The sequence below is a fragment of the Podarcis muralis genome, chromosome 17 (assembly GCF_964188315.1).
Source record: "Podarcis muralis chromosome 17, rPodMur119.hap1.1, whole genome shotgun sequence".
Classification (NCBI taxonomy): Eukaryota; Metazoa; Chordata; class Lepidosauria; order Squamata; family Lacertidae; genus Podarcis; species Podarcis muralis.
The window spans coordinates 30993999-31010966 of NC_135671.1; the positions used below are offsets into that span (position 1 = coordinate 30993999).

General features: G+C 43.2%; 1 protein-coding gene across 2 annotated transcripts in view; it reads right to left on the reverse strand.

Moving 5' to 3' along the window:
• Positions 1 to 15891, reverse strand: part of CARM1 (coactivator associated arginine methyltransferase 1) — a 40397-nt gene extending 24506 nt beyond the window's left edge. Inside the window, exons 1-3 of one of the 2 annotated variants that reach the window (XM_028712865.2) lie at positions 15420 to 15640; positions 887 to 1012; positions 352 to 458 (exon numbers count right to left, since the gene is read on the reverse strand). In XM_028712865.2, coding sequence (XP_028568698.2) covers positions 352 to 458; positions 887 to 1012; positions 15420 to 15573 — 387 coding nt within the window. In that variant the 5' untranslated portion in view covers positions 15574 to 15640. Of the gene's footprint in view, positions 1 to 351; positions 459 to 886; positions 1013 to 15419 lie in introns of both variants that reach the window. The other variant, XM_028712866.2, reaches the window with a different exon arrangement.
• Between the last annotated feature and the right edge of the window lie 1077 nt (positions 15892 to 16968).

The following is a 16968-nucleotide window of genomic DNA, read 5'->3' on the forward strand; positions in this document are numbered from 1 at the left end:
GCCCACAATTTGGCCAGTTCTTTGAATGCTTTACAGCACACCGAGAATCTATGGAGGATTCCAGTAGACAAAGTTCTGCTCATCCTCCTATCATTCAGCCCTTAACATACAACTTTTGCTTTGCTTCCCAGAATTCCAAGCCTCCTCCCCAAATCTCTACCTCAACAGCTGAAAAAGTTAATGAGTGAGTAACAAACAAGCAGACACACTCAATCAGCAGAAGTCCCTTGTTTACCAATAAGGAGCTTTAAAAATCTCCAACTTGCAAGAGACATACATTTGGAAATGAACACAAGGAACTTACAGTGACACACCAGAAAAAAGCATCAGCTGTTGAACTCACCCACCTACCTGAAAGTACTGCACAGCAGAAGACTCTTCTGTACGCTCACTGAACACAGACTGCTCAATGTTGTGGCCCCGACAGTTTTTCAAGATATTATAAAATGAGCAGAAGTCTAAAAGAAAAGTCAAACACGGCATTTAGTATTCAAATGTCACTATTCAGACCCAACACAGAACTTGGAGAACTAACAGGCAACACACTTTCTGGGGGATGGAGACTAGGATGGCAGCGAAAGGAGAGGGGCAATTGTCTCATATGCTGTGTTGAACCTATGTGGGCTATTAACATAGTATCTTGCCCTCTGACTGTATAAACCTTCACATCCTCAGCAACGAGCAAGTCAGAGACCACATAGCACCCTACAGTCAAGGCACTAGCATTGCAGATCAGACGGCTGCCCATATAAAATGTATCTGGTGCCGTCTTGAACCCAGCAAGGTTATTTTCTCCTGAAGTTGCTTTTAAGGAAACAATCTGGAGTTTCACAGCCCCTTGAGCAGCAGACGTACGTAAATCAAACACAAATCTAGTGGTACGTACCACTTGGCGTTGCGAACTGTATAAGGACGCTATTACACCCCAGTGTAATAATGAAAGACTGCTTGCCCACTCGACTGCATTCCGTCTCCTTCGACACAGAACACTTGAACACGCAAACATCATCTTCTGTGGAGAGAAAGGAAGGAAAGAAGAAAATAGAATCAGTGACTCCATCAAATGCTGAAAACATTTGTCTCCTAAAAGATGGGACACAAGGGCAAATATCCAAATACAGTGGTACCTCAGGTTACATACGCTTCAGGTTAAATACGCTTCAGGTTAAAGACTCCGCTAACCCAGAAATAGTGCTTCAGGTTAAGAACTTTGCTTCAGGATGAGAACAGAAATCGGGCTCCGGCGGCGCAGCAACAGGAGGCGGCCCCATTAGCTAAAGTGGTGCTTCAGGTTAAGAACAGTTTCAGGTTAAGTACAGACCTCCGGAACGAATTAAGTATTTAACCTGAGGTACCACTGTATCTCATTCGGGCAGCACAAGGATTTACTCTTGTGTAACTGAACTCTCCCCCCCTCCCTACCTCCACCACACACACCCTAAATCTGTTGTGGGGTTTCCTCTAGCCCTCTGGAGCAGATCTGTGACTTCAGCAGAACAGGGACTTCTGCAGAAGCAAGAACCTGAATTTCAAGAACTTCCTAATCTTCATTACAGCAAAGAAATGCCTCACTACCTGTAACCATTCCCTACTGATATTCAGTAAGGTGAGTAGGCACCTGTTCGTTCACATCAACCATATTTCTAGTAGTTACTGCCCCACAGTCCCCTTTGGTGGGTCACTTTGAAGAAAGTTCATATGCAGTCAAGATTTTTTTTTGGTTTGGATTATAGGAAAGCTGGACCCTAACCAGTGACAGGCTTTTGCTTCATTTACATTTCATGCACTCAGTGCCTAGCATGTGCAAGGTTTGCAATAGCGTTATTCAGTTTTCTTTGTTTTGCACATATGCTACAGTGAGGGAATTCCTCCAACCTATTTTTTTTAATCTCTTATGCTTGCATATGTCCATTCATGAGAAACTTTTCCCACATGGTAAATTATATTATCTCCCTAGCAGATGTATTGCTTAATTCTCAAGTTGTGGTTTGTCAGCAATCTTCTCTCATATCCAGCCCTCCTTAAGGTGCCAGTTAGGCAGCTAGTTAGTATTTGTGAAAGCTGTTTCAGCCATTTGTCATATTTAGTTTTCAAATGATAATGTATAAGGATGTTTGCAAAAGTATATGTTGTCCCAACTACCTATATTCATTAATTGCTTTTTTACATATGTTTAGCACAATGGATTAAAAGGATATATACCCTATACAGCATCATCACAGTGGGCTCCTCTAAAAGTAGGTAGTTCTTACTCTTGCACTCTTAAAGGTAAACCTTTGAGACTGTAAAATGTGTTCTCAATATTAATTCAGGAAAAAGATGTGCATCAACTATGAGAAATTTTGGAGAACAGTGCCTAGCCCCTAATACTAATTAATCTTATATAAACAAGATAAAATGAATAACCCACTGTAGATTCCAAGTCAATCCAAACTCTTCCTAAGCATCTTAACAATCAATTCAGGGTGCACTGTGGGCTGAACAAGTTAATCACATGCTGGCACAGGTTAACAAGCAGAATAATTTATTCTGTCAACAGTTTAAGGTTAACAGTTTTGGCAATACTCTATTCAGACGCTAGTCCACTTAATCATGGCCTGAGGAAAAGCAGCCCTGAGCATGTTTTGAGTCAGGATGGCTTGTCAAAAGGAAAGGGGGAAAGGAAGGAAGAGGGTTCACCTCTGTCTTGCAGCATCTATTCAGCAGTGTTTGCATCTGCTGTGGATCATAATGTCTGAGTGTCTAAGAAATTATTTTGATGTCAAAGTGCCTTCTCCAGTAGGGCTCTCTCCAAATCCTTAAAACATATGGAGAACCTCTGTCCCAGGTAACTATCAGAAGGCTACGTCCACGACCACCAAGCATGTTGCAGAACCACAACCGAATTCACAACGAGGCAGCAGGAGAAAACTCAACTGTTTCAGCAAATGTTGATGTTGGTTTTAGCTAAATGTCCTGTTATTTTTATGACAGCACTCTTGTGGCAGAGCAAGCTGTCTTATATGCAGTATTCAAAGAAATCTGATTAAGATTTCATAAATATATTTCAGGAACCAGTGAGAATAAATGCAATAGCTCAGCAATGTCATATAACACAAGCCCGGAATGCAGTTGAAAGCCAGTAGTGAAGGCCTACATGTCTTTTTGCGCTACTGAATCGTTGCCAATTTAGGTGCGCAACTGTGAAATTTCTATTTTGTTCTATATTCACACGTAAAACTTGAAAAGTATCAGAATTTCCCAGAAACAAGGGCTGGTAGTTACTGGAAAGAACAACGTTTTTCCATGACCTGGAAAGTTTACTTGACAGGGTCTAAATATACGTTGAAACATATCATGATGCAATGCATCTTGCATTCCCTTCCTTTTGAAGACAGGCGCTGGGTTAAACTGGGGTTCACATTTGAAATGCTCAATAGTGTTCAGAACACTCCAGAATAAAAAGTGGCGTGCCTGAGTCATCAAAGACAGCACACGGCTTTCTGTCTCGCATCTTTTCACAGGGAAATGGGTGCAGGGATCAAGATGGGTTCGTTCTTTTAAACTTGGTTGGGTCTTGAGCAATGTACCAAATCCCATTCTAATATTTCAAGGCTCATCTTGAATTCAAGAGCTCAACATACTACACCATAGAAGGCCCAGAATCCTACCCTGAGTGGTTCAGAAAAGAAGGCCCTCTCCTTTTAATATGAGGTTGAATCTAAGTGGTTACTCAAGTGACAAGATCAAACATAGCACACTTTCCTTAAAGAACAAGATTCCGAATGCTGGGGCTTCTAAATAATATAATCCTGGGACCACATCAATCTCAGTTATTCCTATAGTACAAAAAAAAGAGTGCTTCCTGGAAATGAACATTCATTTCCTCCGTTGGAAAGAAGCACCAGGTTGTGGGCACCACACACATTCACCCTCACAACCTCAGATTGCCCCACAGGCAAGCATTCACAAGGTAAGCATTCAGAATACAAGCACAGAATACAAACACAGCATCATTCTGGTAACTCCAGTGGGCACTCTTGTAATTTATTTTAGTTTATCCCAAGCATCAAACTGCCCTCTTGGCTCCTGTATAATAAATGAATGCAACAACCCCTGCAAAACAGTCTGAAAGTGTAAAGACATTGTGCAATTTTTATACTAAGAGTTCGGAGAGGGACATGACAATTTTGAGGGTTTATTTCCTTTTGTTGTTTTTTTTATTCTAAAGCTCTGCTCATTCCCCTGGACAGATTATGGCATGTTGTGCTGGACAAAAAATCGAGAGGACAGGATGGAGGTGAAGAGCAAAAAAATCAAGAGTTCCACCAAGCAATCTCCCTGCAACACCAAGAGCTACCAATTCAATGACAGGTCAGAGACAAGGCCATGAGCTCAGTTGGAGTCATTTTACTGCACAATGTAGTAAAATTAACACAATGAGGCTTGGTCTCCCTGAAGACATAAGCAGCCAGGATAGGATATGAACAATGCCTCAGACTGAAATTGACTGGAAAGGCAAGGGTTAGCCCAAGACAGGGAGGGGATAAAAATCCCAGAGCAGTTGTGTGCCTTGCAAAGAACACAATTCAGATCCTAGAAAAGGGAGCCCTGCCTTTTCAAGATTCTGCTTTTGAAAGCTATTCAATGTAAATGTCTCTCATGCACATTAATTAAGCTGTCAAGCTGGGCCTCCAAGTTCTTTGTGAGTGATAAAAGGGGCACAGCAGATGTGCCCTGGGCTTCCATACACTGAGCACAAAAGGGCTGAATGCTTGGTGAATTCAAAAAGGCCGCCAGAGCTTGTCACATCAGAGCTGGATTCATGAGATGAGATGCTTGCCTTGCTTCCACTCCAGAGTCTAGATTTCTTCTTCCAATAGCAGGCTTATTCCAAGGGTGCAGCTTGTGTCTCATCCACCTCCCAAGATTTTATCTATGCTAAGCTCCAATGCTAGTACTGCAAAGCCAGAAAAAGTTGCTGCATTGGAAGACATTCCTCCTTAGGTACTTTCTCTGTGTATCCCCAGCAAGTGCCAGGCTTAAATACAGAAGAGGAAAAATCAAAGACCGTTTATGTTATTATGTGATTGTTGTTCACAAAACAAGAGAAGCATCTGGAATAAGCATAAGCAATCCAAATACGGCCAACTTAGATTTTACATTTCCCAACGTTTAGGCTCATCTCCCTTACTGCTGTGAAACGAAATAAAATACTTTCAACTTGTCTTACAATGATAGTGGCATGCCTCAGACACATTATATTGTGGTATGCCTCAGGGACCATTTTCCCAAGCAATCCAGAGAGTTGCAAGCAGAACAGTCCATGGAACCAAAGGTTGATCCTCACCCGCTCTGTTACATCCCAATAATCCTTTCCCTAAATAAAGATTAGTGGCTAGGTGCCTCACACACCACTACACCAATCGCAGCAACCAGGAATGTGTGGATGTCACCGGAGAACCAACATGGTTGTACTTAGTTCAAACACAATCTGTAATCATGTTCTGAATATGATTTAAGTAGGGCATATATGGAGCAAGCAAGAAAGTAAGCATGTCTCTTAAGGTGGCTACTTGTCCTGGGAAAGTGGGGGGGGGGGACCTCCCTTTTGTACGACCCACAGTTTGAGAAGCACCAAGGAATTTTAGTCCTCAAAAAAACAGATGGTGACAGCAGTCACGAAATTAAAAGACGCCTGCTTCTTGGGAGAAAAGCAATGACAAACCTAGACAGCATCTTAAAAAGCAGAGACATCACCTTGCCAACCAAGGTCCGTATAGTTAAAGCTATGGTTTTCCCAGTAGTGATGTATGGAAGTGAGAGCTGGACCATAAAGAAGGCTGATTGCCGAAGAATTGATGCTTTAGAATTACAGTGCTGGAGGAGACTCTTGAGAGTCCCATGGACTGCAAGAAGATCAAACCTCTCCATTCTTAAGGAAATCAGACCTGAGTGCTCACTGGAAGGACAGATCGTGAAGCTGAGGCTCCAATACTTTGGCCACCTCATGAGAAGAGAAGACTCCCTGGAAAAGACCCTGATGTTGGGAAAGATTGAGGGCACAAGGAGAAGGGGACGACAGAGGACGAGATGGTTGGACAATGTTCTCAAAGCTACTAACATGAGTCTGCCCAAACTGTGGGAGGCAGTGGAAGACAGGAGTGCCTGGCGTGCTCTGGTCCATGGGGTCACAAAGAGTCGGAAACGACTAAACAACAACAACAATAAAATACAATAGCCCTTTTAGGTGCCACAAGGCTCTTTGTGGATCTTGCTGTAAAGGTACGAAGAATACTAAATAAGGAGAAAGGGTATGTTAGTGCACACAACACTACCCTAGCCAGTGCTTTTTACATAACCTATGACTTTTACTTAAAACACTTGCAGACAGTGTATTTATCCTAGATGTACAGAGGGCAGAGCCCAATCAAGGTTGTCTGTCACTAGCACACCCAACCCACCACAAATGTCAGTCACACATTCATCCCTTTCCCCTTGCCACTACTCTGTACAAATGAAGAAAGGCTCTGCAGAAACTTCAGTTAATATTTTGAGTGTATGCAAAATATGTAGATTTACACATGTAGAGACTTCAATCATGAAATCATTACTCTGGTACAAAACACCCATGACTTACACGCCAATGTACTGGGTTGATTCCAGTGCTGCTCACTCTGCTCACACAACAGACTTCTGCTTGCACAACAGGACGTTTTCCTTGACCCATCTCCCTGGCAGCACCCCCTGCCCCACAGCGCACCACCAAAATGTGTTCCAGAGGGTTGGGGGACAGGCTGGAGCAGATGGTGGGGGTGTCATACTGCACAAGCATGACGTCACTCACAGAGAATTGGATATAACACACTGCATTTAAAACGCTTTGTTTAAAAGTTAAAAGCATTAGTATTCAGTAGTTTCATTTCACAGAACAGAATTATGGGGATTTTCTACAAAGGATACTTTGCTAATGTTAATGAGTAATAGGATCAGTGCTGGGGTACTGGACAGCTGTGGTCAATTACTGTATGAAACCAAGAAAGCCCTTCTGCAGATTGGCAGGCTGCCTTTCTTTGCATCATGGTGTCGTCTGAATTTGAAGAAGCCAGAGAGGTAACTCCTTGCTCCTTAGCCATCCTGGATTATGGCTACACAGACCTCGTCTGAGCTCCCCCAGGGTTCTAAATAAATGCCAAGAACTATGCAATCCTTTGATCAATGACATATACACTGTTACTAGCTTAGAATTTAATTTAATATGCATAAATCCAACAAAAAGAAAGGCATACTTAAGCCAACTGAAAGAAATGGAATTAAGCATACCTATTTCTCCACTGGATTTCAGTCACAACTTAACTTGGGTTTTGTAGTAATACAATTCTACTAAAATAATTAATTGCAATACCTAAAGACGTAAAAAAAAAATCAACTGACAAGGTTTTTTTTAATGGCCAACCATATTGCTTTCTCTCTTGCTTATAGACCCTGAGACCACTACAATGAGTTAAATGGGTAGAATTCAATTATAACAGGGATTCTAACTATGAATGTATCACAACAAAAATTCCCTTACTGATAGCAGTTATGCAGTGATTACTCCACCTGACAGTGTGGTGGTGTGGATCCATGTTGTATATGGATCAAAGAGATTCAGCTTCAATTTTCTACTACGCCAAGTCATTATCTTTCAAGAGGAATAGTGAAGCAAATGTATGGTGAACTGAATACAAAGGAGATACCTTGGGAACTAGAAGGAAACAGAAAAGATTGATGCCTGTCTGAACATCTTCAGACATATGAGTTTAACGTGTTAACCAAGTAAAGGAAGCAATATCCAGAGCCCAGGTAGTAGGCCACACAAGTTGGGACCAAAGTGAAATGAAATGACATGAAGCACCTTAACTATTACATCTGTATCTCATTCGATAGCTGAATAGTGGATAAGGTACTTGATTTCTTCCCAGGTTTGGCTCCACCACTACAGGCTGAGCTGGATTCTGGCTATTGCTCCATTTACTTGGCTAACAAATATAAACACATAATACTTCAGGTTTGTGGGCTCAGAGCAGGCATTGTTTTTTAGCCTTTAGGCCAAGACCCAATACCAAGCAGAGTGTGCTCAGGGGAGGCACCAATCTTTTCTGTTTCCCTCTAATAAGCCATGTATATCCTCCTCTTTAGCAGAAACAACATCCTCACCAATACTTAGCATTTATATGATGCTCTGGAGGAGCCAAAGGATTTCACATGTTTTACCTTGCAACCCATGATGGAAACAAGATTTGCACAAGGCCTCCTATCTTCACAGTCCAGTCTGGACTCTACACTACACTAGCTCTCTAGCTCTTCCAGGTCTGCATTCTCCAGCTCTGTATGCTACAGCAACACATACACAAGTTCTACAACCCAGCTACATACGATGCAAATGTGTAAGAGGTATACAGTCCCTAAAATTCCCTTCTCCTCTGAAGAACTGGTTAAGTCCTTAGTTGTGCTAGGCAACAGTGGGCCTTTATAATGCATAACATTACTTAAACAGTCCCAGTAAAGAACAGAATTTAGCTAAATTAAAATTGTACAGGAGTAGCATTAAAACTGTACAGGAGTCAATACTGTAATTCTTAAATACTAAATAGTGCACGGGCGGGGAATACACATTAGTCTAATGTCTACCCAGTCATTTAGAGCTAAACTCCAGACCAATAATGTTCATAAGGAACAATCAAGCAACCTTATGTCCCTGTCTAGTTGAAGTTCATTAGCTACATATGTGGCAAGTTATTTGGAAGGGAGTACCTGCTGGGTGTCTGCCAGGGTTTCTATTACACTTGCTTGCTGCTGTGCTCAATTTCTACTGGGGGACTCGCTATCTTTACTTTTCTTGTAAAACTGATACAATCTGTCTTCTCAAGTGTAAAATTTACATAGAGTATCTCTTGGGTGAGAGATAGAAAAGTTCAAAATTTGAGAAAAATCAGGTGGAAAATGCATGTTTAAATCATGAAGGCAGAAATCCCCCTCCCTCTATATATCAGAAAGCTAAAAAAGAAAACTAACAAATCTGAATTCCAGTTTATGTTTGAAGGCAATCGTATGTGAAGTTTTCATCATCTTACATACATATTGTGGTATTCAACTACCATATTGCTGAAAGAGAAATTCAGGGCTGCACCTTCATTTTTTTGAAACTCTCTGGTAGATGAATGAAAAAATACAAATTTTTATCTGATTTCTGTGAAATTTAAATAGCTTATTATTCACTAATAGAAAGCTCAGCTAACAGAATGCTAAAAATATGGTCACATCTTAATTATACAAACGCTCCCTCAGCTATATGATCAATGGATACTAAGGATCTGAGTGCTGCTGCATTTCCAAGTAGCACTTACCTTAAATAGTGAAGCAGGACTATCATCTGCATATAGTCGTAACGTATTTTGTTAGCAACTGGAAACTTTGCCTGATAACTGTCAGGCATTAGAAGAAACTTTCCAGTGATCAGATTGCGCTACTAAACACCATTCCTTTCTTTTCTGAAACTACCAGGAACATGTTAAACAGACCTCTAGCCAGCTCTCACATTCCTAACTTTGCCCCATCCAACCAGAAAGGATGTGTCAAATCAATCAGCTGTCACTTTCATTCAACCCCAAACAACCAAGGAAATATGGCTGCCTGGACTGAGATTCCAAAGCAACTTTTTCAGTCCAGGCTGGCCTTACCATATTTTAATCAAGGTATTGTAAGAAGTTGACCCAATATTTCACTCATGAGGGAAATGTTTTCAAGGCATAAGAAGTGCCCCACACTTCACTATTATCTACTAGATGATGCCAACGTATTATGTTTGTGCTTAGGGCATCTGTAAGGGGATCAGTTTGTGTATAAAAATATACTTCTAGTCCCTGAACTACCGTCAGCAGAGTGGCCCTGAGAAAAGAGACATTGGGAACGCCTGTTCTACAGCATTATTTTGGATAGAAGCCATAATTTGGTAGGAAATACCGTTTAAAGAAGATCCAATAGTTCACCTGGTATTTTTCCTTTTGGTAATTAGAAAAAAGAAAAGTAAGCGGTAGAAGGAAAACAAGAAACTTGTTAGGGCTTAGAAAGAAACCTGGAAAGAAAGAGCTGTCAATTTCCCTTCAAATCATCTGCTGAGCATCCATTGAAATCAAAGTCGCAAGAGAAAGCATAGGAAGGCAACACAGCGAAAACTGTTGCTTGATAAACAAGCTATAGTATCCCTTTCCCAAGACGTGGGGTTAGTAGTTTGCCCACATGCCCACCAATACACTATGGACCGAGGTCTTTCTTGGCTTTTAACATTTAAGATTTCCCTCACAACAGATTAAACCTGAGAAACTACAGGCCCAAGCATCAGGTCACTTACTCTAGAAGAGTGGTTCCCAATTAGTGGTCTGCAGACCCAATGGGTCTGCATAACCCAAATGGGAACCACTGCTCTAGAAGAATGTTCTGAAGGCTGCTGCTTGAGAAGTGAAGTTTTGTCTCCTGGTAACCTGGAGCAGCAGCAAAGCTTAAAGAATTCACTTTTGTGACATGGTTCGAAGGTTTATATTCCATGCTCTTTCCAGTTTTTTATATTTTCTGGAGTTGTTGATGTAATTCAGATTTTTGTCATCTTTTATTCTTTTACATATTTTAATGTGTTTTTTTATATTTTACTGCAGCCATTCTGGAGATCTTCTTCTTGAGGAAAAGAAATAACTTGTATCTATTCATTAAGTCACCAAAAGTCCAGTCTGAGGTTTGAAAGGTGTCTCTAAATGTCAGCTAGCAATTAACTTCTACAAGAGGTGAGATGGGGAAAGTATACAAGGTATACTTTCAAGAATGCTGGTAATGGGTCTCGAGGGATAATATCAAACTCTGCTTTTCTATGTGATACCAGAATTTGCTGGTGGACACCAACCTCGTGTTTGTTTTGGTTAATGCAAAATGACTGTTGCTGTTTGTTTTGCATTTGTTTGCATACTTCACAGAAAAATATCAGTAAAGCTATATTATTAAAAAGGTAATGAAGGTTGCACATTGCAGTGTGTTTCAGCATACTAAAACCAAGCACTAGAGAAGAGCGCATTATCTTATTTCTTTGTGCTCTCTCCTGTTACAAGACAACACCAAATCTCAGAGTTATTTGAAGTAAGGTATTGTGAGGCTTGTGTCCAATACAATGTAGGCACTAAAAATGCCTAGTTAAGAGGTCAAAAACAGTGATCAAGACAGTGGCACTTGCAAGAGAAAGCACCTCCCATAGCAGAAATCACTTCTGTTTTAGGCGGAACCCCTTGAGCCAGCTGCTTCTAAAATGGCTGTCACACTGCTCAGTGCTGGTAGTAGATATACCAAGCAGTATACAAATTTAATTAATAATAATAATAACAACAACCTTCTCTGGAGTTTTAGATTCCCTTCAAACTGGATTTTGAGAAGCTGAAAAGGTTTTAGAAGACAGCTGGAAAGACCTATGTGTAGCCTAAAGAGAGGATTAAGGAGGACCCATGTTGAGTTCTCAAATGTTTTAAACAAAAGCAACAAACAATTGCTCTGCAAATTCACACCTACCAAAGAGTTTGTTACACTACTGCATGAAAGCAGATGTCAAAATATTTTCCTTATATTTAAACTAAACTAGCAACAATTCTGCAAAGCTGATGAACACCTAAGGGAAGTTACAGATTCTCAACCACCACACTGGATTTGTCAGAATTATACAATTCCTTCAAGATGGTGAAAGTAATCTACTGAAAAAGCAATTTTGTGTGTTTAGCTGATGGGTTTTATCAGTGGTGTAAGTTTTCAAGAGAGGGAAACCCTATTCAATCTAGGGTAACTTCCCTATGCTAATTTGGGTAAGTTGCAAAAGAAAGTTTTATGATACCCTAGAGAGCAGCCTATTTATTGCAATTTATTTTACTTGCATTTAATAAATAAATCTAAAAACTGAAACGGCCATGCCTGCCTAATACTGTATTTGCAATTGCATTCATTCATTGTTACTAATGAACTTATGGAGCAGTCATTTTTCTGCAGAAAAATAAAAGCACTAGAAAAATGCCCACCCATTGTTGGGTCTTGCAGACAGGCAGGCCCCATTCCCCTGGACAGCCTTGCAATGAGTGAATCTTCCAGAGTCAAGCAAAAAAGAAACCAGGCCTTTTGAAAGACAAAAACCTATTCACTTGGCAGCATTTGCACTCCTGAGTCCCGCAACCTTCCCTAGAGAAACCTATCTCATACATTAGCTTGGTGGTTTCTTGCTGTTCCCTGCAACACAAGAGAAGTATGTGGCCAGCTTCATGGGGGCTTTTGTTTCAATTTCAACCAGTTAACAGGTCAATTGTCATGGAGGCAATAAACTCCTAAGCCAGCACTAAAGAGTCATCATGTATGCTGAAGTATACCAAAATTTCCACATCACTTGTCAGACCAACTAAGCCTGAACAGGGTGCCTGTTGGGCAACAGAGTGGTCAGTTCTACTGCAGCTGTATCCCCTGACCCTGCTATTGCAGGCCCCGAACACCAAGAGCTCACTTGGTATGCAAGCTAGAAAGGATTAGAGATCATGTATACGAAATATTCTGAACCTGTCAAGTCCAGCGCTGAGTTGTAGTCACCCTACTGAGGAGTCATGGTGCATTGTGTTGCAACACACAGGATTGCAGTGCTTTCATTCTAATAAAGTCAGTGGCTTCTTTCCACAGCTTCAAGTCTTTTAAGTCTCCCTGCAGTTGTCTCCAGAAGAGGCATCATCATCAAGCAAGATTGACAGCTAAAAGCACACACAGTCCACTCTTTGAGGCACTTACTGGCTAAACCTAGTAAGTGACTATGTTCTCTGCAGGTCTAAATGCAGGCACTTTACCAGGGCGCCCAATTCAAGGCTGATTCTGTTGTAAATATATGGATACCCATTGGCTGCATCCTGCTCCTTCCTTCATTGATGTGAGCACATTAAAAGCCCTTAGAATGACAGCATCTTTGGATAACTTCCATGGTAACAATTTGGTCCTCTTTTGAACCACATACTCCAGTTTCATTGCACCTTCCCATTTTCTTCCTAATACTAGGAATCCTTTCCACCAATCATTCAGAGAACGATACACTTGATAGACGTGTTTCTATCCCAGAAGCTAAAAGCCGCTTGCACTACTCTGCTATGTATGACTGACTTGGGCTGCAATTTTAACTCCACTTACCTAGAAGCCCCATTGAATCGAATAGTACTTACTTCTGAGTAGACTTGGTTCAGCATTGCATTGTTACTTGGGAACCTGGAACTACAATCCTGTACACATTAGCAGGTCCTTTGAAGGACCTTACTAACTAAACATACACAAAGCACAGCATTAGGATGTCACAACTGAAGCGGAATCTGCCAGTGGTGTTGCAGAGTAGCTTAAACTGGGAGCTGCGAACTAGGAAGATCCAATTCAGATCTTATGCAGACATAAGCTCATTAGGTAACCTTTGACAACCCCAGCCTCAACCTGGGATGATAAAACTGGTCAATTTTACTGAACTGGACTACTAAGATAATGAACAGAAACTTTAAAGTACTATACAGTCATTAAGTATTGTTATTACAATGGTGTAAATACTTCCGAGTAGCCATTCCAGCAGTATATGAAAACACTCTTAAAATGCCATTTGTATCCAGGACAAATGAACCTCACTACATATGCTTCTATAGTTTGATGACTGACTTGACAGTTCTTTCTTCTGATATTCAAAACAACCTCTTAACCCAGTTTCAAAAAAACCTGTCAGATTTTGGACCTGTTTGGCTTCCAGGCCAAAAATAAACTCAAGGATCTTCTCCACATTAGCCAAATTTTAAAATGCCCTATTCGAGTTTTAATCTCATGTATTGACCAAAAAAAATCTTTAAAAATCTTTACTTACCTGGCCTTTCAACACATTTACTTTTTTGTCATCTAGAATCACAACAGACATTTCACATTCAGCTTTAACCACTATGTGCCCCCCCCCCAAAAAAAACCTTTTTTGAAATCAGCTATTGATGTGATAATTTGAGAGATGGCTTGGGGGAGGGGGGAATCAACTTCTACTAGCTTAGTTAAGGTACTTCAGATGCTAGACAGGCATCTGCATCTCTTTTTGAAGAACCAACTGGACTCCCTGCAAGTTTTCCATAAGACTATGAAAGCCTTTCAAGGCAACACAGAAGTAGTCGTCCAGCAGGTGAAGTATTCCAAGAAACCAGTCAGCTTGTGTTTAAGAGCAAGAAGCAGAGACAGCCACTCAGCACAGACCAGGCAGATTACTGCTGTCCCCACTTGGCCACAAAATTCAATGGGTGAACTTGGGCCAGCCGCTGCCTCTCAACCTAACAACCCACCTCACAGGGTTGTTGTGAGCATAAAATGTGGAGGAGGAGAATTTCTGTATTCCGTCTTGAGCTATCTGGAGGAAAGGCAGGATGCAAATGCAATTGATGGCAAGAATAATGAGCGGTCACCCCAGCCCATTCCTTCCAAGGACGATGCCTGCCTGCCCCATCTTAAGAACATAAAGATAATCCCTGATGTATCGGGACAATTCAAGCCTGTCTGCCTGGCCCAGCACCAGTGCTTTTGTTTTTCTAAAAAAATGTTTAGGGGTACACTGGTACCTTGGGTTACATACGCGTCAGGTTACAGACTCCGCTAACCCAGAAAATGTGCTTCAAGTTAAGAACTTTGCTTCAGGATGAGAACAGAAATTGTGCTCTGGCGGCGCGGCGGCAGCGGGAGGCCCCATTAGCTAAAGTGGTGCTTCAGGTTAAGAACAGTTTCAGGTTAAGTACAGACCTCTGGAATGAATTAAGTACTTAACCCGAGGTACCACTGTACTCTCATTTTTACTCAAGGAAATCACCATTTTATAGTTCAAATCCTGCTAAATTAATATAGTAAACGGACAAAAGTACAAAGATTCACAAAATGTTTTGGGGTATGCATACCCCTGCGCCCCCCAGAAAAAAAGCCCTGCCCGGCACCTCAGCACATGCCCATCGTGGCACAAAACATGCAGACTATCCCTGGGATGCAGGGCCGGCTCACCCACGAGGGAAGGCGACTGCCTCGGGCGGCAGGATCCCAATGTCGGCGTTTCATCCCAACCCCGTTCCTGAGGCACCTCTTCCCTGACCCCCTTCCTCCTCGGTACGGGGAGAGTTGGAGGAAGAGTGAGGCGGCGCCATTCCGGGGGGACCGAAGTGCCGGCCCCCGTCACTGGAAGCGTGGCGGAGGTGCGGCACTCTCCACATGCCCAGAGGCACCGGCGCGGGCCCTTCCGCGCCCCAGCCAGCCAGCCATCCATTCATCCACCCGTCCCTCAGCCCGAGCAGGCCCCTTCCCTCCGCCCGGCCACCTGCCCCGTCTCTCGCCCCCACTCGCGGGCCTCCACTCACGGCTATAGAGGGCGAGGCAGGCGGCGTCGGGCCCGGTGCGGGCCTCGAGGCGGAGCGCCTGCTGCTCCTGGTGCCGCTGGATCTCGCCGTTGGCGTCGCCGATGGTCAGGAGCCGCACGCCGGGGAAGACCGACACCGACGCCGCCGACGCCATCTTGGCATCCCAGGCCCGACCCGCGGCCGCCGCTGCTGCTGCTGCTGCTGTGAGGGGCGCCGAGGAGGAGGCGCAGCAGCAGGGGGAGAGGCCGGAAGCCGCGCCTCCTGAGCGCTGCCGCTCAGCGAGTGGGACAGCGCCCCGTGCGGGCGGCGGTGGAAGGAGCTCGCCGCGAAGGAGCCAGTGGGCAGGCGAGGGAGAGGCGAGGGACAAGGGCGGAGGAGGGCGACCCCTGCCGGCCGCCAGCGGGGACAGCGCCCGCGGGGGAAAAGCGGGCGAAGGGGAAAGAGGAGAGGATAAAGGGCCGAAGCGATCGTGCGCGGCATTTCCGGATCCCAAGCGCGGGGGCAAAATCCTGCATTGTACGGGGCAAGGATGCAGTTGGCAGGCATTGCAATTCATGGGCAAACTAGTACTTGTTGTTGTTGTTGTTGTTGTTGTTGTTATATCCTGCATGTGCGGGGCAAAAACAGAGTGGGTATGCACTGAAATGACAAACTCTGTAGTTGTTCTTGTTGATTTATTTATCCCCCCCCCCCGCCTGCCCACTGGTCCCATCACCTCCTGGCAAATAGAAGGGGAAGAAATGGAGGCAGTGAGAGATTTTACTTTCTTGGGCTCCATGATCACTGCAGATGGTGACAGCAGTCACAAAATTAAAAGACGCCTGCTCCTTGGGAGAAAGGCGATGGCAAATCTAGACAACACCTTAAAAAGTAGAGACATCACCTTGCCAACAAAGGTCCGTATAGTTAAAGCCATGGTTTTTCCCATAGTGATGTATGGAAGTGAGAGCTGGACCATAAAGAAGGCTGATTGCCGAAGAATTGATGCTTTTGAACTATGGTGCTGGAGGAGACTCTTGAGAGTCCCATGGACTGCAAGAAGATCAAATGTATCCATTCTTAAGGAAATCAGACCTGAGTGCTCACTGGAAGGACAGATCGTGAAGCTGAGGCTCCAATACTTTGGTCACCTGATGAGAAGAGAAGACTCCCTGGAAAAGACCCTGATGTTGGGAAAGATGGAGGGCACAAGGTGAAGGGGACGACAGAGGACGAGATGGTTGGACAGTGTTCTCGAAGCTACCAGCATGAGTCTGACCAAACTGCGGGAGGCGGTGGAAGACAGGAGTGCCTGGCGTGCTCTGGTCCATGGGGTCACAAAGAGTCGGACACGACTAAACAACAACAAAGTCAAGCAAGTAGGAGCGCAGAAGAGGTTGCTTTCCCTTACAGTGCTTTTCAAATAAACTGCACTGCCATAAGGAAGTGGTGGCAGCAGCCAGGGGATTGAATAATAATAATAATAATAATAATAATAATAATAATAATTTATTATTTACATGCCGCGCTTCTGGCTGGGTTGCCACAGCCACTCTAGGCGGCTCCCAAC